Genomic DNA, 18,608 nt, shown 5'->3' with positions numbered 1-18,608 from the left:
CGTAGCGTTGCATTTTCTTTCTGCCATGCATTGCTCCAATTGCGCGCTGTTTCCCACCAGAAGGCGTCCTCGCCGTTTACAAATTACGATGATACGCATTTTAATCACGGAAATTAACCCATTAAGTCTGACACCCATACTTTTAAACGGTTCAGATGACATGACAGCTGACTGAATATGAGCGCTGGAGACCGTCGTTTTCTCAAGAACAAAACTATCACCGTAGGCAGGGGACAAAATCTAGATCCGTTACATTGTTTGATCACTACGGTTGTATGCTAAGTGCTTAGCCTACGGACAAGCAGTATTCCACGTCGACAAACAGATGCAAGTGCTCCTACATTGCTTGAGCCAGAGTTGAAGATTATTAGCCCGCGAGGCGTGGGCACTAATGATTATGTATACAGTACTTATACTGAAGTCCTATCGTCCACATCTTATCAGCGACTGATACCTAAACTACGTCTGTGATTTATGCTCCGGCATGAAAGTCGTTTGTTGAAAATGATCATCGCTGTACCACACCATAAGGAATCACCCCAATCAATTAACATGGATTACACGTGGGGGAAAAAACCTTAAACTACATCTTAGGGGGGAAAAAATGCATGTTCACACCAAACCATATTTATTGAAGTATTGTCATTATGTTTCGTCAAAAATACGAGCGTATATAACTGAAAATAAAGGACGAAAGGGGGTCCGGTGCGTCAGCCCTGTACTGATTTACGGAACAGACAAGAACCATTTTACGCTCCTCAGGTAAAACTGGAACCAGGAGGACTACTGTCTCAGCGTCTCACGTTTTAACAGTAGATGATTCTGATAACGACAAAAGTCATGAAGGAAATAAACAATGAACAAACTATGTAAAACTGCCTGTGATAGTTCCCATAAGTAACGAACAGGAGAACAAACCACAAAGGATGGCATTTAGATTCAAACACCCCATGACCTGGAAAAGGCAGATTAACGCTCTTAAAAAACAAAAAACAAACAAACAAAAACAGTACATATTTCTTCACATAATCATTTATTTTCATTAAACCACTGAATGTTTTTGACAATTATTATGAAGCTAAGTGTGCTGAACAAATAAACATCTTTTTTTTGTTGTTGTTTGTTCTCTGTTTACAGAACAACAGAGGCTTCATGTCTTTAAGCCCTTCACGCCAAATCAGCTCTGAGAGGTCGTTGATTCTTGGAAAAACAAACAAACAAACCACACTGTGGCGAGTCAATTATTGATACTGAGTTTGAACTGAACTATGGATTTTATGTACCAGAGAAGGAACAGTGTGCAGAGGGAGGGGGGAAAAGAGAGAGAGAGAGACAGAGAGAGAGAGAGAGAGAGAGAGAGAGAGAGCAGCAATCTAATGGATCTCTGAGTTTCTGGAGTTCCAGAAGAGGGGGGTGTTATGAGGGTGCCCCCCCCCCCCTATCGATCAGGTCTCTGCAGGCAGAACACTTTGGCTCTGTGGTCTCCCCCAGCTGTGACAGCTATGGAGGCCTCTCTGTGTGGGGGGAGGGGGGAAAATAATACAAATTAGAATGCAGACGTTGACGGTGAGGAACAGAGAAACCAAATAACGGTGTGACTACACATTTTCTTCTTCACTGTGCTCAGTTTCATCATGCACATCATTAAAGCAGTCAGTCATATTACCCCCCCCCCCCCCAGTCATGTTACCCCCCCCCAGTCATATTACCCACAGTGGAATATTATTCAGAACAGCCTCACGCTAGTAAACACACAAATCTCTCCATACATCTGAGTCCCTGTGTTTGACATTCATCACATCATCAGTCTGCGTGCAAAATGCTAACAGCCGTCTGCGTGCGGAGTGTGACAGCTGGGAGATCGGGAGGGCCAGGGAGGGGGTGGGCGGTACGGACCTGTTAAGGGTGAAGTCAAGGATTTCGGCTGAGTGTCCGCGGTATTCCGACAACATGTTCCCAGAGCGGGCATCCCAAAGAGACACCACTCCGTCCAGGTTACAGGTCACCACTACAGCCGACGCCTCCTCCCACCGCAGACGGACAATCCCCACCTGGAAAAAGACACGGATCGACATCAACGTCGGACACAAATATAACATTAACGTCATAACAGTCTCCTCGGGAAAGGGAGAAAAAACACAAATTCAAAAACACAAAATCTATATTTAAGGTAAGAGTACCGCACTTTTGCTATCTTATCACTGTTTCTGTGATCATTGTGGTTTGCCAGGCAACAAACAAAAGAGGCTCCAAGACACAGGTCATTCTTTTATTCCCTCAGCTAACCCGTACTCCGCTAACCCGTACTCCGCTAACCCGTACTCCGCTAACCCGTACTCCGCTAACCCGTACTCCGCTAACCCGTACTCCGCTAACCCGTACTCTGCTAACCCGTACTCTGCTAACCCGTACTCTGCTAACCCGTATTCTGCTAACCCGTATCCTGCTAAACCGTATTCTGGTTCCATCCAGGACAGACCCACAGAGGTCAAACTGAAGCTGTCTGTGAGAAAAAACACCACCACGTCTGGAGTGTGGATTTGATTCTCTGCGGGACCTTCTTACCTCGTGTCGACATTTGTGTCGAAGGCTCTGTGTGGGGAGGTCGTAAATGGCCAGAGTGCCGTCCAGGAACGCCACTGCTACCAAGGGCAACCTGATAAAAACAAAAAACGGGGAAAAAAAATATGATCACAGAACTTCTCAAATCTGCCTAAAGGGGAAACTGATCCTCTGTTTTTATGCAAACACCTCAGACGGGTTTTCAGTCAAAAACACGGGAGTTTTAGCTTCTTGTCTTTTTCACTTAAAATAGACTCTAGACTTCACTGATATGCTATGGCACCTTTAAAAGATGTGACTCTTCAATACTGAATTTAAAAAACGTTAAATGGGTAAAAACAAAACAAACAGGGACATATTACTCGACTGCAGAGGGTTTTTTAAGTGATGGGTAGTTTTTCTTCAAACATCAAAAACACAGGCAAACATAGGTTCACTGACATAACACAGGGCAGTCGTGTTGTTGACTTAATTAAAAGGCGGCAGCTGTCGAGAGTGAAATTCCCCCTTCAGGCGAACACTCCATATTCCAGTAGCTGAACGAAAGCTAACATAAAAACAAAGACTACTCACACATTACAGAATCCAACAGACTCCACAGAGTTAGAGCTCTGATCTTCCATTTGGTCTTTAGTGTCACTGCTGTCCATGGAGAAGGAGCACAGAACCTGACAGGACACATGAGAGGAGAACGGTTCTTTCTTTTAGAACTTTCCAGGGATCAAAATTAATTAATTGGCCAACTAACTACGGGAACTCTCTTCTTGAAAGTATTATGGATTTTATGACTTAAAATAGATGAATATCAAAACAGAGTGTCATTGGAGCCGATTGAATTTCGGCTTGGATTAACAGTGATTCCTCCACTACAGTGACTGGCAATGAATTCTCTGATCCTGCTTTCCAAGACACTCCTACGTTTTCCTCAGACACAGAAAACAAAGTGCTGCTATGTGCAACTGTAAAGGGATCCATTTGGATCATGAGAGAACCCAGCCCAAATCTCCGGTATGATGAGAGAACCCAGCCCAAATCTCCGGTCCGTGTTGGCGTTCTGGACTCACCTTCCCTGTGCTGGTGTTGATGAGCCTGGCCTGGCCGTCCACTGACCCGGTCAGCACCAGCGTCCCATCTTTATTACACTCCATAGATGTCAGCGCCCCCTGGTGGCCGTCACGACCTGAACAGAGAGAGGAGGTTTGCCCTCTCTTTGAGAACCAGCCGAGTGTTTTCTGCACTGAGACTGTGCTAATACAACATCGGCCAGAGCAACACGCCTACGTTTACTCACTAAGCTAACGCTCTCGTCCCCAGAGACTTTCCCTTATTACTTCCTGTGTCAAAAGTCACACACCACTAGAGGAGCCTTACGGTTAAGAGACATATGAGTGTTCAGGGCCACATTAGCACAGTGTGCTGTTTGTTCAGACACTATATGGAGAATCTGAGTGTGTTGGGAAACAGAGTGTTGTGTGTGCCTGCCTATGTGTCCCACATCTGTGTATATGTATATATATATATATATATCTTACATATAACACAGCAGAACCTGTCAATCAGTGATGTCATAATGAGGTGGAGCCTTACCCTTGATGACGTGAATGGTGTTCCCCTGTTTGAGGTCCCACAGACGGATACTCCCATCCTCATAGCCCACCATCGCCCTCTTTCCTGTCAATCAGAAATCATCACCATTCACTCTCTATCAACAATCATCGCTATTCACTCTCAGTCATTATACATCACCATTCACTATCAGTCATGATATATCTCCATTCGCTCTCAGTCATCATACATCTCCATTCACTCTCAGTCATCATATATCCCCATTCACTCTCAGTCATCATATATCCCCATTCACTCTCAGTCATCATATATCCCCATTCACTCTCAGTCATCATATATCCCCATTCACTCTCAGTCATCATATATCCCCATTCACTCTCAGTCATCATATATCTCCATTCACTCTCTGTCAGTAATCATCACCATTCACTCTCTGTTCATGCACTACGTGGCTATGAGGGTCTCAGCCAAAACCACTATGTGACAATAATGATTATAAAGCCTCTGATTGGCTGGGGAAGAGCAGAGCCCTGACTGATGGAGGTTCATTCAATTGGAGATGTCAAATGGTGATGTCATTAATGAGATCTCAAAGGTTGAAGAGACTGCTACACTGAATATATGTCATAAACATTACTACGCTAGTCGACATTTAGGTTCAAAATTCTCTTCAGCCACACGGCTGAGGTTCAGTCCTGTATCGGTGAAGCACTTACCATCAGGTAGGATCTTCCCGCTGGTTGACTGACAGCTGGGACCCTGGAAAGTTTTGCAGTCTCCGCCTGGTATCTTCCACATCCACACGTTGCCGTCGGTGGTACCTGCCAGCAAGACGGGGGCACACGGGTGCCACTCCAGCCACTGGCAAAGGGATGGGCACAACAGTTCAGTCAAATACATTAGATCAGCGGCAGTGTTTCCTATGGCAGTGTTTCCAGTCCTGCCTCTGAGAGTACACCCCTCAACCCACTATGCATCTCTCCCTGCTCTAATACACCTGATTCACTCGACATCACTTAACAAACCCGATTCACCCAACTTAACACACCTGATTCACACATCACTTAACACACCCGATTCACCCAACACACCCGATTCACCCAACATAACCTAACACACCTGAATCAACTATTCACCAATCCCCTAATCAGCTGTCGTGCGTGTGCGTGTGCGTGTGTGTGCAGGATGTGTTTTTGTTTTGTTTTGTTTTCCCATGTTTTAACGCATTAGCTTACAGACTCTGCTCTGACATCACAAACGTACAGATGGGATTAGTTGTGTGACGTAAACGTTGATTTGGTGGCTTAAACTCACCTCCAGGTCACCAACTTCAAACGACCACACCTCCTCTTTGGTCTCCACCTTCCACACTTTAATCACACCACTCATGTCTCCTGACGCCACCAGTTTTGAGTCATGGCTGAACATGGCACAAGTAACGGAGTCTTTGTGTCCTGACGTGTAAGGAAAAAAGAGAAATCAATCATTAAGCAAAATGGGCAAAAGGGGCACATTGCCTGAGCCATAAAAATCTGGGGGGGGGTTCTGACAAACCTGTGCATTCGAACAGCACTTCTCCGTCACTCACTCTCCAGACAAAAGCCTTGTCATCTTCACCGCCAGTGATCGCCAATGTGTTTGTCACAGGGTCCAAACTGACACAGAAGACAGACCCTTCGTTTCACAAACGACAAACACAAAACAGCATCACTGAGCTGGCGTAAGCATGTCCACTGAGAAAGTCGAGGGGAAAAAAAAGACATCGTTAATCACCACTGTGTTTGGAGAACGTGAGTTCGCTGTCATCCTGCTCAGCCTCCATCTCATCCTCCGTCTCCCATCCCTCGTTGTCCTCGCCAGGGTTTTCAGCAAAATCAACATCCTCCAAATCATCCGCTAACTCATCTACACACACACAAGTAAAAACAGTATCCATTTATTTCAATCTCTGATAGATTAAGTGTTTAAAACCGCAATAAACACTTACTCGAATTTTAACTTGTCGTATCGGGTGGTGTAACACATGGATAATCATTCAGATGGACGTTTAAATTTCCACAGTGTGAGCTGAGAGATGCATGAAACAACAATACAAAAGAGACTGTTGTTCTTACCAACCTGAACGCACCGTAAGGACGCACAAATAATCACGGCTGTCAGTGTTTACAATCCACGAGAGTCCAACAAACGCTTTACAGAAATTAGTCATTATCCTGAACAAAGGTGCACATCGTCAGTGTGCGTGAGTTTGACAGACTTGCTATGGACTCTTGCAGACTATGCACGGTATCATCCGAAGCAGTCCCAAAACAGACCGTCCTACAGAGTGTAACGATGTCGTTTTGGAAGTTATGAAGGTTGTGGATGACAAACAGTTCGTCCGCGTTTGAGATGAGATCTTAATTGACTAATTGGCTTGCTTACTATTCGGTTTCATTGGCTCTGACAGAGTAAATACCTCGCTGACTCACGCAGCAGTAAGCGAAATTATGGTTCGTAGCATGTTAGCCAACCAGCTAAACAACTGGCTGTCTATGTGGCCTGGACGAAAACCAAATAACAGTGCTTACCTGGGGTCTGTTCTGTGTCGTTCAAATCGATGACCTCGATTATCTCCTCATCTCCGTGTAGTTCTACGGGATTTTCCTCAGCGTTCTCCATAGATTCGGCTTTTATTTTCAGTCAAACGTTCCTTCAAAGACAGAATACAAACCAGAGACCAATCGACTGGGTAGCAATAGCTGCTTTAGCAAGTGGTCTGAATTAGTCTTTCTTTGAAAATTTAGCAAAATCCTTTCCGGGAAGTTTGTAAACAAACTAAACTCTTCGCGTTGATATATCTGACAATTACATAAAACAAACAAAATCTGAAAGTAGTGTCACAACATTTCGCAGCTCCATGTTTTTCACGTGTTAACTCACGGACACCACGCCGACGTTCTGACGTACAACTCATGATAGACCGACAGAACATCCAATCACCTCGAAGAAAACGATCCGAGCATTCACCAATCAACTTTTCTTATGAAGGTGGGACTTTTGAGACGGTCGTGGAGCTACAAACCGCAACGTCACTGCGTGTGTAAATTTGACAAGGGGGAGAGAGAGAGAGAGAGAGGAGAGAGAGAGGAGAGAAAGAGAACGCTGTTCACCTGTGTTACAATGCTGGAATCCAAAAGGCAAGCTTGATTTACTGATTTCTGACGGAGTCACTGAAGAAGCTTGCCTGCGATTACTGTCGAGCTTACTTTACATCTGTGCTCTCCGCTGATGTGCACACAGTTGTCACAGTTTTCATGCACAGCTACAGTATATAGCCAGTGTTTCAAGTGTAAATTTATCTAAGAAAACTCCGCATTTGAGGTACACCAGGCACTGCGCACATATATATCCCATGGCCTTTCTAGCCAGGAGGCACACATCTGTAACACATGACTTCAGTGTCTTTAATGTTTCGATGTTGTATTTAACTGACTTGAATTGGTTGGCAGTGTTTCCAAAGAATTGGGGGGGGGGGGGGGGGGGGGGGGGGGGGGGGGGGGGGGGGGGGGGGGGGGGGGGGGGGGGGGGGGGTGGCCAGGTAAAAGATATCTGGTAATAACATTTCTATTAACATTTTATTAACACATTTAACTTAATATTTCAACACCCCATTTAACTATACAACCAGACTCACCAGACTCCATACATTGCTGTGATAGTTTGCCTGGAGTCTTCTGATATTACAGTTTGAGATTTGGATGTGACTTCAGGCATTCTCACAGTCTATTACTTTTTGGAGTACGTTTTGGAATATTTACTGCAAATATAAATCCCACATTCCTGTCTCTCTCAGCTGTACCCTGTGCACTGTTCCACCTGGAGAAGCTTAACACTACAGGTTTGTTTGTACTGCAGGGTATGGAGTCCTTTTTGATTTACCCAGCACACACACACACAGGATTTCTACTGAACAGACACTCTCCTGATTCAGCCGTCCTAAACCCTGCTGAGCATGTGCAGAGGCTGGAACGAGAGCAGACACGAATGCACGTGTGTCAAAATCTGGTCCTGGAGGGCCAGGGTCCTGCCGGTTTTTGTTTTCACCTCTTAGTTACCTGTTGATTTTCACCTTGAAAACAGGTGTGCATGCTCTTCAGCGTGCAATCAGAGATTGTATTTAGTTGGTCGTCAAGAAAAACGGCAGGACCATGGCCGTCCAGGACTGGATTTTGACACCCTTGCACTAGTGAGTACCCCCCCCCCCCCCCCCCCCCCCCCCAGTTTGTTATTGGGAATCAAGACACTCAGAATGAGCAGACACCCCGAGACACTCAAAGTCAATTTATTGAACTATTCATCAAAAAGGAGAAGATGAGAGGCAGAAAAAATGTCATTCGGTGTCTGTGTCGTTTCAGTACAAAAGAAAAGAAGAAGTTGTTGAAGTGTGGGGGAAGCAGTGCTGGTTTTGCTCTAGTCCATTCTGGCTTTCAGGGTCCGTGTGGTGATCTTGTCCTTCTCACTGAGAAAAGAAAACCAGAGACTGGTGAAATACAGCACACACACACACACACACACACACGGCCAACTCTTACCACACGTCACCTCTTAGACCACCTCACCACGAACAAAGCCACACACACAAAACTGATAAGTTTACACATTTATTTAGCCGACGCTTTAAAAGCAGTGTTCGAGACAGAAGACAAACCAAGCATGTAGCCATTAGGCAGCTGTCTGCGGCCTAAGTGCTACTGCTAAGTTCAGTATTAGACCAGATACAAATGCAGGGAAAGTTGAAGGACAGTAACAGAGACAGATACAAGTGGGTCTATAATATAAACCCATGATATAAGCTACTGTCTACCTCTGGCGTAAAGTATCTGATATAACAAAGAGAAAATCTTGGTTTGAACACTCACATGACGTGCACGACGACACCCATTCCTGACACAGCGTCTCTGTCCACAGCGTTCAGCATGGCCTGGGAGATGGTCTCAAACAGGTCCTCTGGTTCCTGCACAGGTCACAGAGTAAGACAGACAGGGTCAGCTAACGCTAACAGAACTAATGAGGAAAAATGAGGAAGTTTCATCACTATGTCAAGGCGTTAACTGTATATTCCATATAATATATATAATATATATATACGTCTATCTCCAGATATCGCCATGTGTCACAGCTCTCAGCAGTCTAATAATGTCCTTACCATGTTTGGTTCCCATAGGGACTCACACATGCCGTACATCTGCTCTGAGCATGTGCCGCTGACCACAAAGTCCTCCGTCACCATGGGGCAGCCAATCAGGTCGAGGGAGCAGATAAAGGGTTCAAGCGTTTTGGGGTCCAGTCCAGCAATGACAGGCTCCACATAATAGGGCCCAAACCTGACACAGAGAAAAGCCTTTAGCTTCATAAGTTCACTGGTCGCCAAACAATTAGCAGCCTCTATCTGCTTCTGTGAACATGAATGTTAACAAGGCCTTGGTCACGTTCACGCCTCGAGCAGAGAGTCAAATTAATGACTGAAAAACAGGGCAAAGTTCAATAATTCTACCTAAGTCTGCAGATGCAGTGCTGTAGCGCTCAGACTACATCACATACTGCTCACCAGAGTAAATCAGTTTAGCTTCATGCTAACCAGCTACACAGTAAATCTTGCTGTCGTGTATTTTAAATCCTACTGTCAGTCTCTTCACGTCTTTCCCCGGTAGAGCAGAACAGAGCTGGGTGAACATAGGCAGAGTCAGGGCTCAGAGCCCTGCGGTGGGCAGGGAGCCTCCGGACACACTCACCTCCTCTCATACAGAAGGTTGGAGACCATGCTCATGAAGGTCTTGGGTTTGATCTGACGACCCTCCTTCAGCTCGTACAGGTTCAGACGGAACTTTAGCCTCTGAGATCTGAAACAACGAGAGTGGAGAACGCATAAAACGCCTGTCTGAGAGAAAACACACATCCCTCACAAGCCAGCAGCCCTGGACACAGAGTCACAGGAGGAGCATATATAACTGGTGTGGATAAACTGGCTGGTGACAGACTAAACCAGTCAGAGCAGCGGTCTACAGAAAGAGACGAGCGATGAGATGTCCCGTCGCACTCACACAGTCTGGACGTCGGTGGCAAGGCCGGCCAGGCCGATGTAGAGTCTATCTCCCATTGGGAAGATCTTCTGAAAGTCAGTGGTAACCATCTGTGCCTGAACTCCAAACCTCCTGTCTGCTGCTATGGCAACGCAGTCCTTTCCCCTCATCGCCATGACGGCGCCGCCGTTATATGACATAATAGACTGTAAACAGAGAGAAGAGTTTGATCGTTTACAGAATATTAATAAAATTGTGCAAAATAAACACAAAAATGACAAACAGTGAAGCATAAACACACGAACAGACACAGGCGACCAAAATGCTTTTCCTGCTCATGCAGTTTTGCATAGACCAAAAGGGTATCAGTCCAGACTCTGTATGTTTATGGTGGAGAACTTTGTGCAGAGAAAGACCATTGTTATGCTTTTTGCGACTTTAAACAGGCCAGCAGCTTGGTGCTGGTCCCTGATTACATATGGTTCAGGGTTTGAGTGTCGGTCTAAACAGGTATGGGATGGAATAACAGAAGCTAACACAAGTGGAGGAATGGAGGTGCCATTGCTGAGGCATTTTCAATGCATTTGTCTTTCTGAATATTTTTCGGCATATGGCTGTCTACGATCCTCCTTTTAAAAAAAATTGTTAATATGATTAATTTCATATGGGAAACAAACTATTGACATCATTGAAACTGTTACACAATTGATCTCTCCCTTGTACACAAATAAAATCGCAACAGTTTATCTAGTTGTGGAGGTTTGGCACATCTGCTTTACTTCTGATGGTTCTGTCCGTAATCGGATATTTAAGACACAGCTTCATCACTTTAACTCTCAGGTCTGTGGTGTTTGAACATCTAAGGCCTGCGTAAACCCCACTTTCATAATGATAATGAAAAATGGTAACGATGACAAATTAGTTATCGTATCTCTGTTTTTCACTGAACTCTGGCTAAACACTGGTGTTTCTATCACTAAGAATCAGCCGATTTCATAAACTGAAGTTTACTTTCGATTTAGCCTTTTGACAATCTACGGCGCACAGGTTGCTAGCTTTAAATGCGATCCCCGCAAGAACAGCTTACTAGCGTGTGATGCTAAGAGTTTTATAACGTTAACTAACTTAGCTGCTGGACCACTCACAGTCACCCTCACAGTCTACCACATTGCTTAATTTGAACAGTTTCTTGTAAATAAAAACTCAGTCTATTGAAGACACAGTGACAAAGCAATATGTGTACAGGCTACTGAATGCATGAGCTAGCTAACCGCTATGATGAGCAAACCAGTTAGCCGTGCACAGATCACGCTTTGTTAAGATTGAATTAATCTGAAATAAAAGGCGCTTTCTTACCATGGTGGATTAGTTAGGTGTTGTGATCAACACGGTAAAAAATAAAAACTACAGAATGAGCCAGAGAAAGCTTTGCGCTCTGACTCCTCACTCTTCACACAGTGACTTAACGATTTCCTTTGGGTTCCAGTTAGTTGTTGTTCCTATGTCGTCACATCCTCTCTTAGACAAAGCCCGAACGAACATACAAGACGTTAGCGCCGCTTACTGTGCTGGCATGGAAAACCTCCATTTTCGCCTAATTGTTCACTACACAATCTGAAAAAATCTAAATGTTAAGCAAACTCTAGTGGACACAGATTAAAAAAACTAAAATAAGATGCCACAATCAGCAGTTAATAAAGATAATGTCTAATTCTGTGTTTGTAAGGCTTTCCTCAACCAGAAATGCATTTGGACCGGAAAACACATCTTTCCACTAAATTGCCAAGTGTTCTACAACAATTCTGTGTCAAACAGTTTTAAAAATAAAACTGCCAAAGAAATAATTTTGAAAGTACATAGGCTAACAAAACATGCAGTAAATAGGTTTTCCTGGTGTAAAAAAAGACAAAAAAAGACAAAAAAGTGATTTTTACGGATGTATTTAAACACAGTCACACATAATGGTTAACAAGATTAACATAGAAAACTTCTGCTTAAACAATTGATTATGAGTTTGTGATATAGTGTCTTACACATGAGGGACAAACATTTGAAACATCTGAGATATTTAGAGAAATGCCCACAGTGATAGAGCGATAGAGTTTCAGTAGACACGAGCCTAAAACTCTGTGTATGTTAAGAGTGTTTAAAAACATTTCCACCACAGGAAACTCTTCATCTGGACCAGTTTAAAAGTTGCCCACATTTCAACAGACATCATCTGCTTTGACACCTCACAGTGGCACTGAGGAAATATGTCACAATAAAGCAATTAGACACAATGAAGACACCAATATATTAATTTATCACATGAGGTACATATATTTGAAAATAATATGCAAATATAATATTTCCTTAGATAATATGCTATTGTTACGCTCTCACATGGTTAAATATATTAATGTAAAATAAATATATTCCATATCTGAGGATAATATGTTGTACTTAATAAACTTTATATTAGACATCTCTTTACCCTTATAGAACAGTTTTCATTTAAATTCTAAAGAGAGGCACATCACAACATTAAAGTATCATATAGTTTAAAAATCTCTGCACAACAGACTTTTCCAGATCTTACAACTGCACATCTATGGTCTTTCTGTTCATAATTCTTGACATTAAAATATGTCTCTGGGACTATTGTTTGTCTCATCATCAGGACACCACTGTGCAGAACACAGTTAAAATAAGAGCAGTTTAGTATGGCTCCTCCCCCCAAGCCATGCTATTGGCTCAATCAGATTATCTGCCTTCAGCCAATAAAAATCCATTCTGAGAAAATACATTAACTCTGTCTTCCACTTACTTAATTACACCTCACCCTCTCTGCGCGTAACACGGTTTTTTTGTTTTTTGTTAGGATCATATCTATCGAGAACTGGCTCCCCACACATGCAGTGTTACTCAGCCAATAATTCTCACTCCTCTTAACCCCAAACGTCATAGGTCAGTGTTCCTGCAAGAAAAAGACTTCCCTGTCTCCCATAGCAACATGCTGCCTGTAGAGGAGAACAGGCTGTCTGAATCAGCGTAATCTTACCAGCTCTACAATTTTTGCAAACTATATTTTTCCATAACCCAGTATCCTGAGGGCTTTAATGGAGTTGATGTATACTCGCTAAAGTGTTCACTACAGTGTGTCGCATGATAGGGTTTGAAGAAGAGCTTTTCTGTGAAATTTCTCAAACCATTTCCACACTTCGGAAAACGCTGAGATTTTTTTCCGGAGTTCTGAGATAGTTTGAGAAACGTCAGAAAATGTAAAAAAAAAAAAAAAAAAGGAGGGGGGGGGGTTATATTTGAGAGACTAATTCCGGTGAGCGCAGAGTACAGAGGTCCAGACAGAGGGGTGAGACAGTGGGACAGACAGTCACTCCAGCATTTCCACCAGATAAACGACCTTATAAACCAGTCCTCCTCAGACGTGAGACTCGTCTAAGTCCAGGTCCACCGGGGAGATGGGGGAGGTGGAGAGGATGGGGGAGAGCAGGGAGGACAGGAGGGGGTTCTCCGTGCCGTTGTCTTCGCTGATGTGGAGGACGGTGTCTGGGTACTGGAGGAGCCCAGACGTCTCCTCGTCTTCTGGGCTCTCGCTGATCTGGGGCGCCTCCAACCTCGCCGCCGTCCCCAGCACGGGGAGGGGCGGAGGAAGCGGAGAACAGGAGCCATACGGGGGTGTGGAGCCTGAGGGGGTGGGAGAGGGGCTGCTTCGTATGGACCCCGGTTCTTTCTTCACCTTGCCTTCAGTGATGGTGGAGATCTAGAACAAACACAAACACACTTAGACATGTCCCTCTGAGAACTCTTACGTTCCTCTGCTGGTGTGGCCCTACAGGGAAAATAAACAGCGGAGAACAGACAGGAACCAACTCTCTGATCACTAGCAGCCAGCAGAGGGCGGTTTTCTAGACTTGGAAATATAATATGTAATATAATATGTTAGAGATTACAGGTTGACCCACCTGTGGATGGGCGGGGCTATGGCGCTCCGTTTTCACAGCTGACGACGGCTCTGAGGGACCACCGCCAGGTGACACCGGGATGGTACTGGTCTTCTGTCCCTCAGACAGACTGGGGACAGTGGGTGAGGGGGACTTTCCGGAACCTTCTGGCTGCGTCTCGGTAAAAGTGACCGACCGCTTTTGGTCATGAGCTGAGACAGAGAGATCAGAGTTACTATGCAGACGCTGATTTAAAGTGTAACCCTTTAGTTAGAAGAGTCACTGCTCCTTTTAAAATGCCTTCTCTGCACGTCCACATCCATCTTCCATCTCATCAGTACATCAGCCTCGTCTGGGCCAAGTTTGGTCCTTTTCTGGCCTTGTTAGGACTACTTTTACAATGAACTGTGTAAACACACACACACACACACACGTACACACGTACACATGTACACACACACACACACACACACATACTGAGGATTTTGCCTTTGGGTTGAATGCTTCTGCGGGTGGTGGAGAGTCTGGCTCCGGCTCGACCTCGTGTTTCATCCTGGACTCTCTGGATGGACAGCAGAGGGCGCCGAAGCTACAGCGGCAGGAGGAGAAAATTCAAAACTTCTTTTGATTTCAATAAAAAAAACCCTTCCAATCCTGATCCTTTAACAGCTGTGACACATGTAACTGATTAAGAATGTTAGAATGTACATATAACAGCATCTCACTCATAAAACCTTTCATGAGTGAGATATTTTTTTAAGACTTTTTTTTTTCTGACGCGTTGTATCAGACAACCGGGTTATAACACATGACATAACTAGCCACTGCAACCCTTTGAGTAAGAGTTATACAACAACCCCACTCAGAAGGCAGTTCAATTTTTACCCAGAGTTCCCTTCCTAACCTGTCTCAGGCCTCTCTTTCGACCCAGCGGTGGCTGAATGAGCAGGTTCTGCTGTCCCGGTTCACTCTGGACGCTGGCCACCCTGCAGAACACGGCAGAAACAGCAAACACAGACAAGCCAGGAGTGAAGCAGACCACCACTGCAGACCTGAACACACTCCCAGTTTAACATCTCCTGATGCACAGGAGACTTCAGTGGGAATGCGTCCAGGGAATCTTCGCCCTCACCCCTCATAAAACACGTTTACACTTTACCCCGATTAAGAAACACATCCACAAAGACGAGTCGTGAAGCCATGAATTACAGGTCAGGCCTGCAATGTCATCTGTTTAAACAGAGAGGATTATGGGAGCTGATATGGCAGCATACAGACACAGGAAACCACAGATAGACGTATGATAAAACCCCTATATGTTTACATATCCATAACACTGTAAGAAACGTGATCTGACACAACACACAATACTGATTAGTGTCACTGTGACTCCAGACACTCAGCACAACGAGCAGACTGCACACTGACCCACCATTACAAATACTACATCAAATGTTCAAAATCATGTTTATGCCAGTTTTATCTTAGTATCTCTGTTCATGTCAGTGAGATTTATGTCTCGTTTCCAGCAGGACAGACACCTGAACTCCTGAACTGTTTTATTCGGGGGTCAGGACGGGCGAATTAGCTCAGCCTGCCAGCGCCACTTTGGGCCTTAGAGAGGAAACATTTGACTGACAGTTTTCAAACTGGCATTGCCCTGATCACCAGCTGCCACTCCAGACTCCCATGCCCCACAGATTGGCACCCCAGAAAGGAACTCCAATTTGAGCAGTGTGTGAGAAACAGTAAAGCCTGGAACACGTATGGACACCGATGGGTTACCAGGGAGTCACAGCGGAATGGCATGAGTTCCCACACAGCTACGTATGCTGACGAGGCACCGACACCTAGCCCCGCCCCCAGGCCCACCCCCCAGCCCCCCCGACCACCACTCACAGACACTAGTGCGCCAGAGCCGAACAAAGAAAAAGAATCAGAGGAAAGAAAGAAAGAAAGAAAGAGAGAAAGAGAGAAAGAGGAAAACAGAGGAGGAGACCAGAGCGGTTTTATTTTGGATGTGATGGAGAGGGAAAGGAGGAGAGGGGGGAGGAGGGGTCCCCTCTCCCCGCACACAGACGGTGACACACTCGGGACACAGGGCTGTGAACACTGTACCTAGACAGGACCCCCTCCTCCATCATGCCCTTGGCCTCCTCTAGAACATTCGGTTCACTGTGGGGGAATTGGGGCAGGGGAGAGAAGGGGTTAGAGAGGAGAACCATGCAAACGCTGGACCACGCTCCTCCTTCATCAAAAGGAGAGAGGAGGTTTTGTCAGGCTTATATCATTATACATGCAGATACACAGAGGTGTAAGTAACTGAAATGCATATACACAGAGGTGTGAGTAACTGAAAATAATGTAATTACTGACTTCTCTACGACTGGCTGACCGATCAGTGCGAGTATTATCGTTATGTCAAGACATGACATGATGTTATAGTAGATGCAATAATAATTCAGACTCAGTATATGAACCAAAATGTTGATTTCTACTGTCAGAAACCAACAGATCCTGGTGAGTCTGATGGCTATTTAATGCTCTTGTTGTAACAGATCCTTTAGATGAATTGTTCTGATAAAATAATTCCTTTTGACCAATTCTTTTTCATTTATGTCCAGACCTATCAAATGAAACTTGCGTTTATTCATTTAACACACTTCTGCACTGCTATGCGGCCCAAAGAAAATAACCAACGTCTACAATGCAATTTTAAAAGAAAATACGCTGAGTAAAAGTCATAGATCAAAGCATGTGCAGGTCTAAATGTCATAATCCCACTGCTAATTCATTATCAAACGTTAACCTCAATTTGTGATCAAAGAGGAAATTAAAAAAACATGTTTGAGTGTATGTATCTTTATCGGTGTATCTGTGCCTTCTATGTGTGTGTGTGTGTGTGTGTGTGTGCGTGTGTGTGAAAATCTGTGTGTAAATCTCTGTATTTGTGGAATGCGGCACAGGTGAATGCTTTTGTTTCTTTGGAAAGACACAGAGATGCTGTCAGGTCAGGGGGCAGCTTCCCGGCAGGAGAACCAGACTCTGAATAAAGTTTAATGGTCATTTCATTAAAGCTGTAGGAGCAGAGAGCAGGGACAGAAGCAGCACTGATGTGAATGTGAATGTGCTGCAGTTCGACACACATCAGGGAGGAGCCGTAAAAACATCCACGTGCGCAGGGCCAGCTTTGGCCTCTGGATGCTCCTTCAGTCACACAACTCAATGGGAAATTCCGCTGCACCCTTAACGAGTCTTCATATCGAGCTAAACGGCTCAGAGATGTGTGTGATCGGTGTGTTACCATGTGACTCCACTCTTCCCAGTGTGAGTGGATCTGAGAGAGCGGTTAGCGCGTGTGTGAAACCAGTGCAGACTGGGGACGAGGGAGGGCTCGGTGTACCTGTGACTGGGAAGCATGGTGCTCCTGCTGGGCTCGGGCTGCGTCGTCGCCGCCCCGGTGGCGTGACTGGAGAAACGGCGGTGGGCGATGACGCTGGGGAAGAAGGCTTCATGTTCACTTACCACACTGGGTATACTCATAGAGTCATCTTCACCGGACAGAGAGAGAGAGAGACAGGCAGGGAGAGAGACAGGAAGAGAGAGAGAGAGAGAGAGAGAGAGAGAGAGAGAGAGAGGCAGGGAGAGAGACAGGGAGAGAGAGACAGGGAGAGAGAGAGACAGGCAGAGAGAGAGAGACAGTTTACACTTAAAACAATCTTTAATGCTCAGTCATTTAATTAATTATACAACAAAATACCTACTACAAATTACTTGATAGAAACAGTCAATAAAAACACAGCTGAGGGAGAAAAACGGAGGAAGAGGAAGAACTAGAGACAGATTCACCAAGACTAATTCTACAAGTCTTCAGTCCGTCAGAGAATCGAGTTTCTTTGGTTCTGTAAGAGACTCGAGTTTCTTTGGTTCTGTCAGAGACTCGAGTTTCTTTGGTTCTGTGTGAGAATCGAGTTTCTTTGGTTCTGTAAGAGAATTGGGTTTCTTTGGTTCTGTCAGAGACTCGAGTCTCTTTGGTTCTGTCAGAGACTTGAGTTTCTTTGGTTCTGTAAGAGACTCGAGTTTCTCGTGTTCTGTGTGAGAATCGAGTTTCTTTGGTTCTGTCAGAGAATCGGGTTTCTTGGTGCTGTGTGAGATTCGAGTTTCTCGTGTTCTGCGTGGGAGCGTGAACAGGCGTGTGAGCCCAGGGTGAGGAGAAGAGTAAAGCTGGACTAACTCTCTTCCTCATCCTCGTCCGTGCGACTGAGCGTGTCCTGGGAAGGCTGGCGTGACGGTTGGCTGTCCTGTTCCCACACCGTTCCCGTGCCCGTGTTTGACCGTGACATCGTGGCCAGACTCAGCCGGTACGCCGAAGTGGATGTCCCCACCGTGCTAATGGAGGTCTTCCCCTGATAGGCTACAGGTGGAGCAAGCAAACAGTCTAAACATCAGTCGACGCAAAACATCAGTCATTACA

General features: G+C 45.0%; 3 protein-coding genes across 3 annotated transcripts in view; all 3 read right to left on the bottom strand.

The window, feature by feature from the left end:
* Window positions 1-1,028: 1,028 nt before the first annotated feature.
* Window positions 1,029-7,046, bottom strand: aamp (angio-associated, migratory cell protein). Its single transcript, XM_030781385.1, has 11 exons — window positions 6,699-7,046; window positions 5,902-6,033; window positions 5,683-5,802; window positions 5,443-5,582; window positions 4,845-4,989; window positions 4,150-4,233; window positions 3,627-3,742; window positions 3,136-3,230; window positions 2,566-2,656; window positions 1,897-2,051; window positions 1,029-1,514 (listed from the first exon to the last, which is right to left on the bottom strand). The coding sequence occupies exons 1-11, from the start codon at window positions 6,787-6,789 to the stop codon at window positions 1,439-1,441; spliced, it is 1,245 nt and encodes a 414-aa protein (XP_030637245.1). The 5' UTR covers window positions 6,790-7,046; the 3' UTR covers window positions 1,029-1,438.
* A 1,390-nt stretch (window positions 7,047-8,436) lies between these two features.
* Window positions 8,437-11,659, bottom strand: psmb3 (proteasome 20S subunit beta 3). The gene is made up of 6 exons (XM_030781574.1): window positions 11,547-11,659; window positions 10,212-10,396; window positions 9,903-10,010; window positions 9,317-9,494; window positions 9,030-9,124; window positions 8,437-8,629 (listed from the first exon to the last, which is right to left on the bottom strand). Exons 1-6 carry the CDS (start codon window positions 11,547-11,549, stop codon window positions 8,581-8,583), a joined length of 618 nt encoding a protein of 205 aa, XP_030637434.1. The 5' UTR covers window positions 11,550-11,659; the 3' UTR covers window positions 8,437-8,580.
* Window positions 11,660-13,611: 1,952 nt separating this feature from the next.
* The window catches only part of unc80 (unc-80 homolog (C. elegans)), a 47,444-nt gene continuing 42,447 nt past the window's right edge, over window positions 13,612-18,608 (bottom strand). The window contains exons 59-65 of the mRNA XM_030782228.1: window positions 18,369-18,548; window positions 17,538-17,685; window positions 16,253-16,309; window positions 15,039-15,120; window positions 14,606-14,723; window positions 14,156-14,346; window positions 13,612-13,953 (exon numbers count right to left, since the gene is read on the bottom strand). Of these exons, the coding sequence (XP_030638088.1) occupies window positions 13,612-13,953; window positions 14,156-14,346; window positions 14,606-14,723; window positions 15,039-15,120; window positions 16,253-16,309; window positions 17,538-17,685; window positions 18,369-18,548 (1,118 nt within the window). The remainder of the gene's footprint in view (window positions 13,954-14,155; window positions 14,347-14,605; window positions 14,724-15,038; window positions 15,121-16,252; window positions 16,310-17,537; window positions 17,686-18,368; window positions 18,549-18,608) is intronic.

This window comes from Chanos chanos, chromosome 8, assembly GCF_902362185.1.
Source record: "Chanos chanos chromosome 8, fChaCha1.1, whole genome shotgun sequence".
Classification (NCBI taxonomy): Eukaryota; Metazoa; Chordata; class Actinopteri; order Gonorynchiformes; family Chanidae; genus Chanos; species Chanos chanos.
The sequence above is the reverse complement of the archived record's forward strand: the minus strand, read 5'-3'. Positions and strand labels throughout refer to the sequence as shown.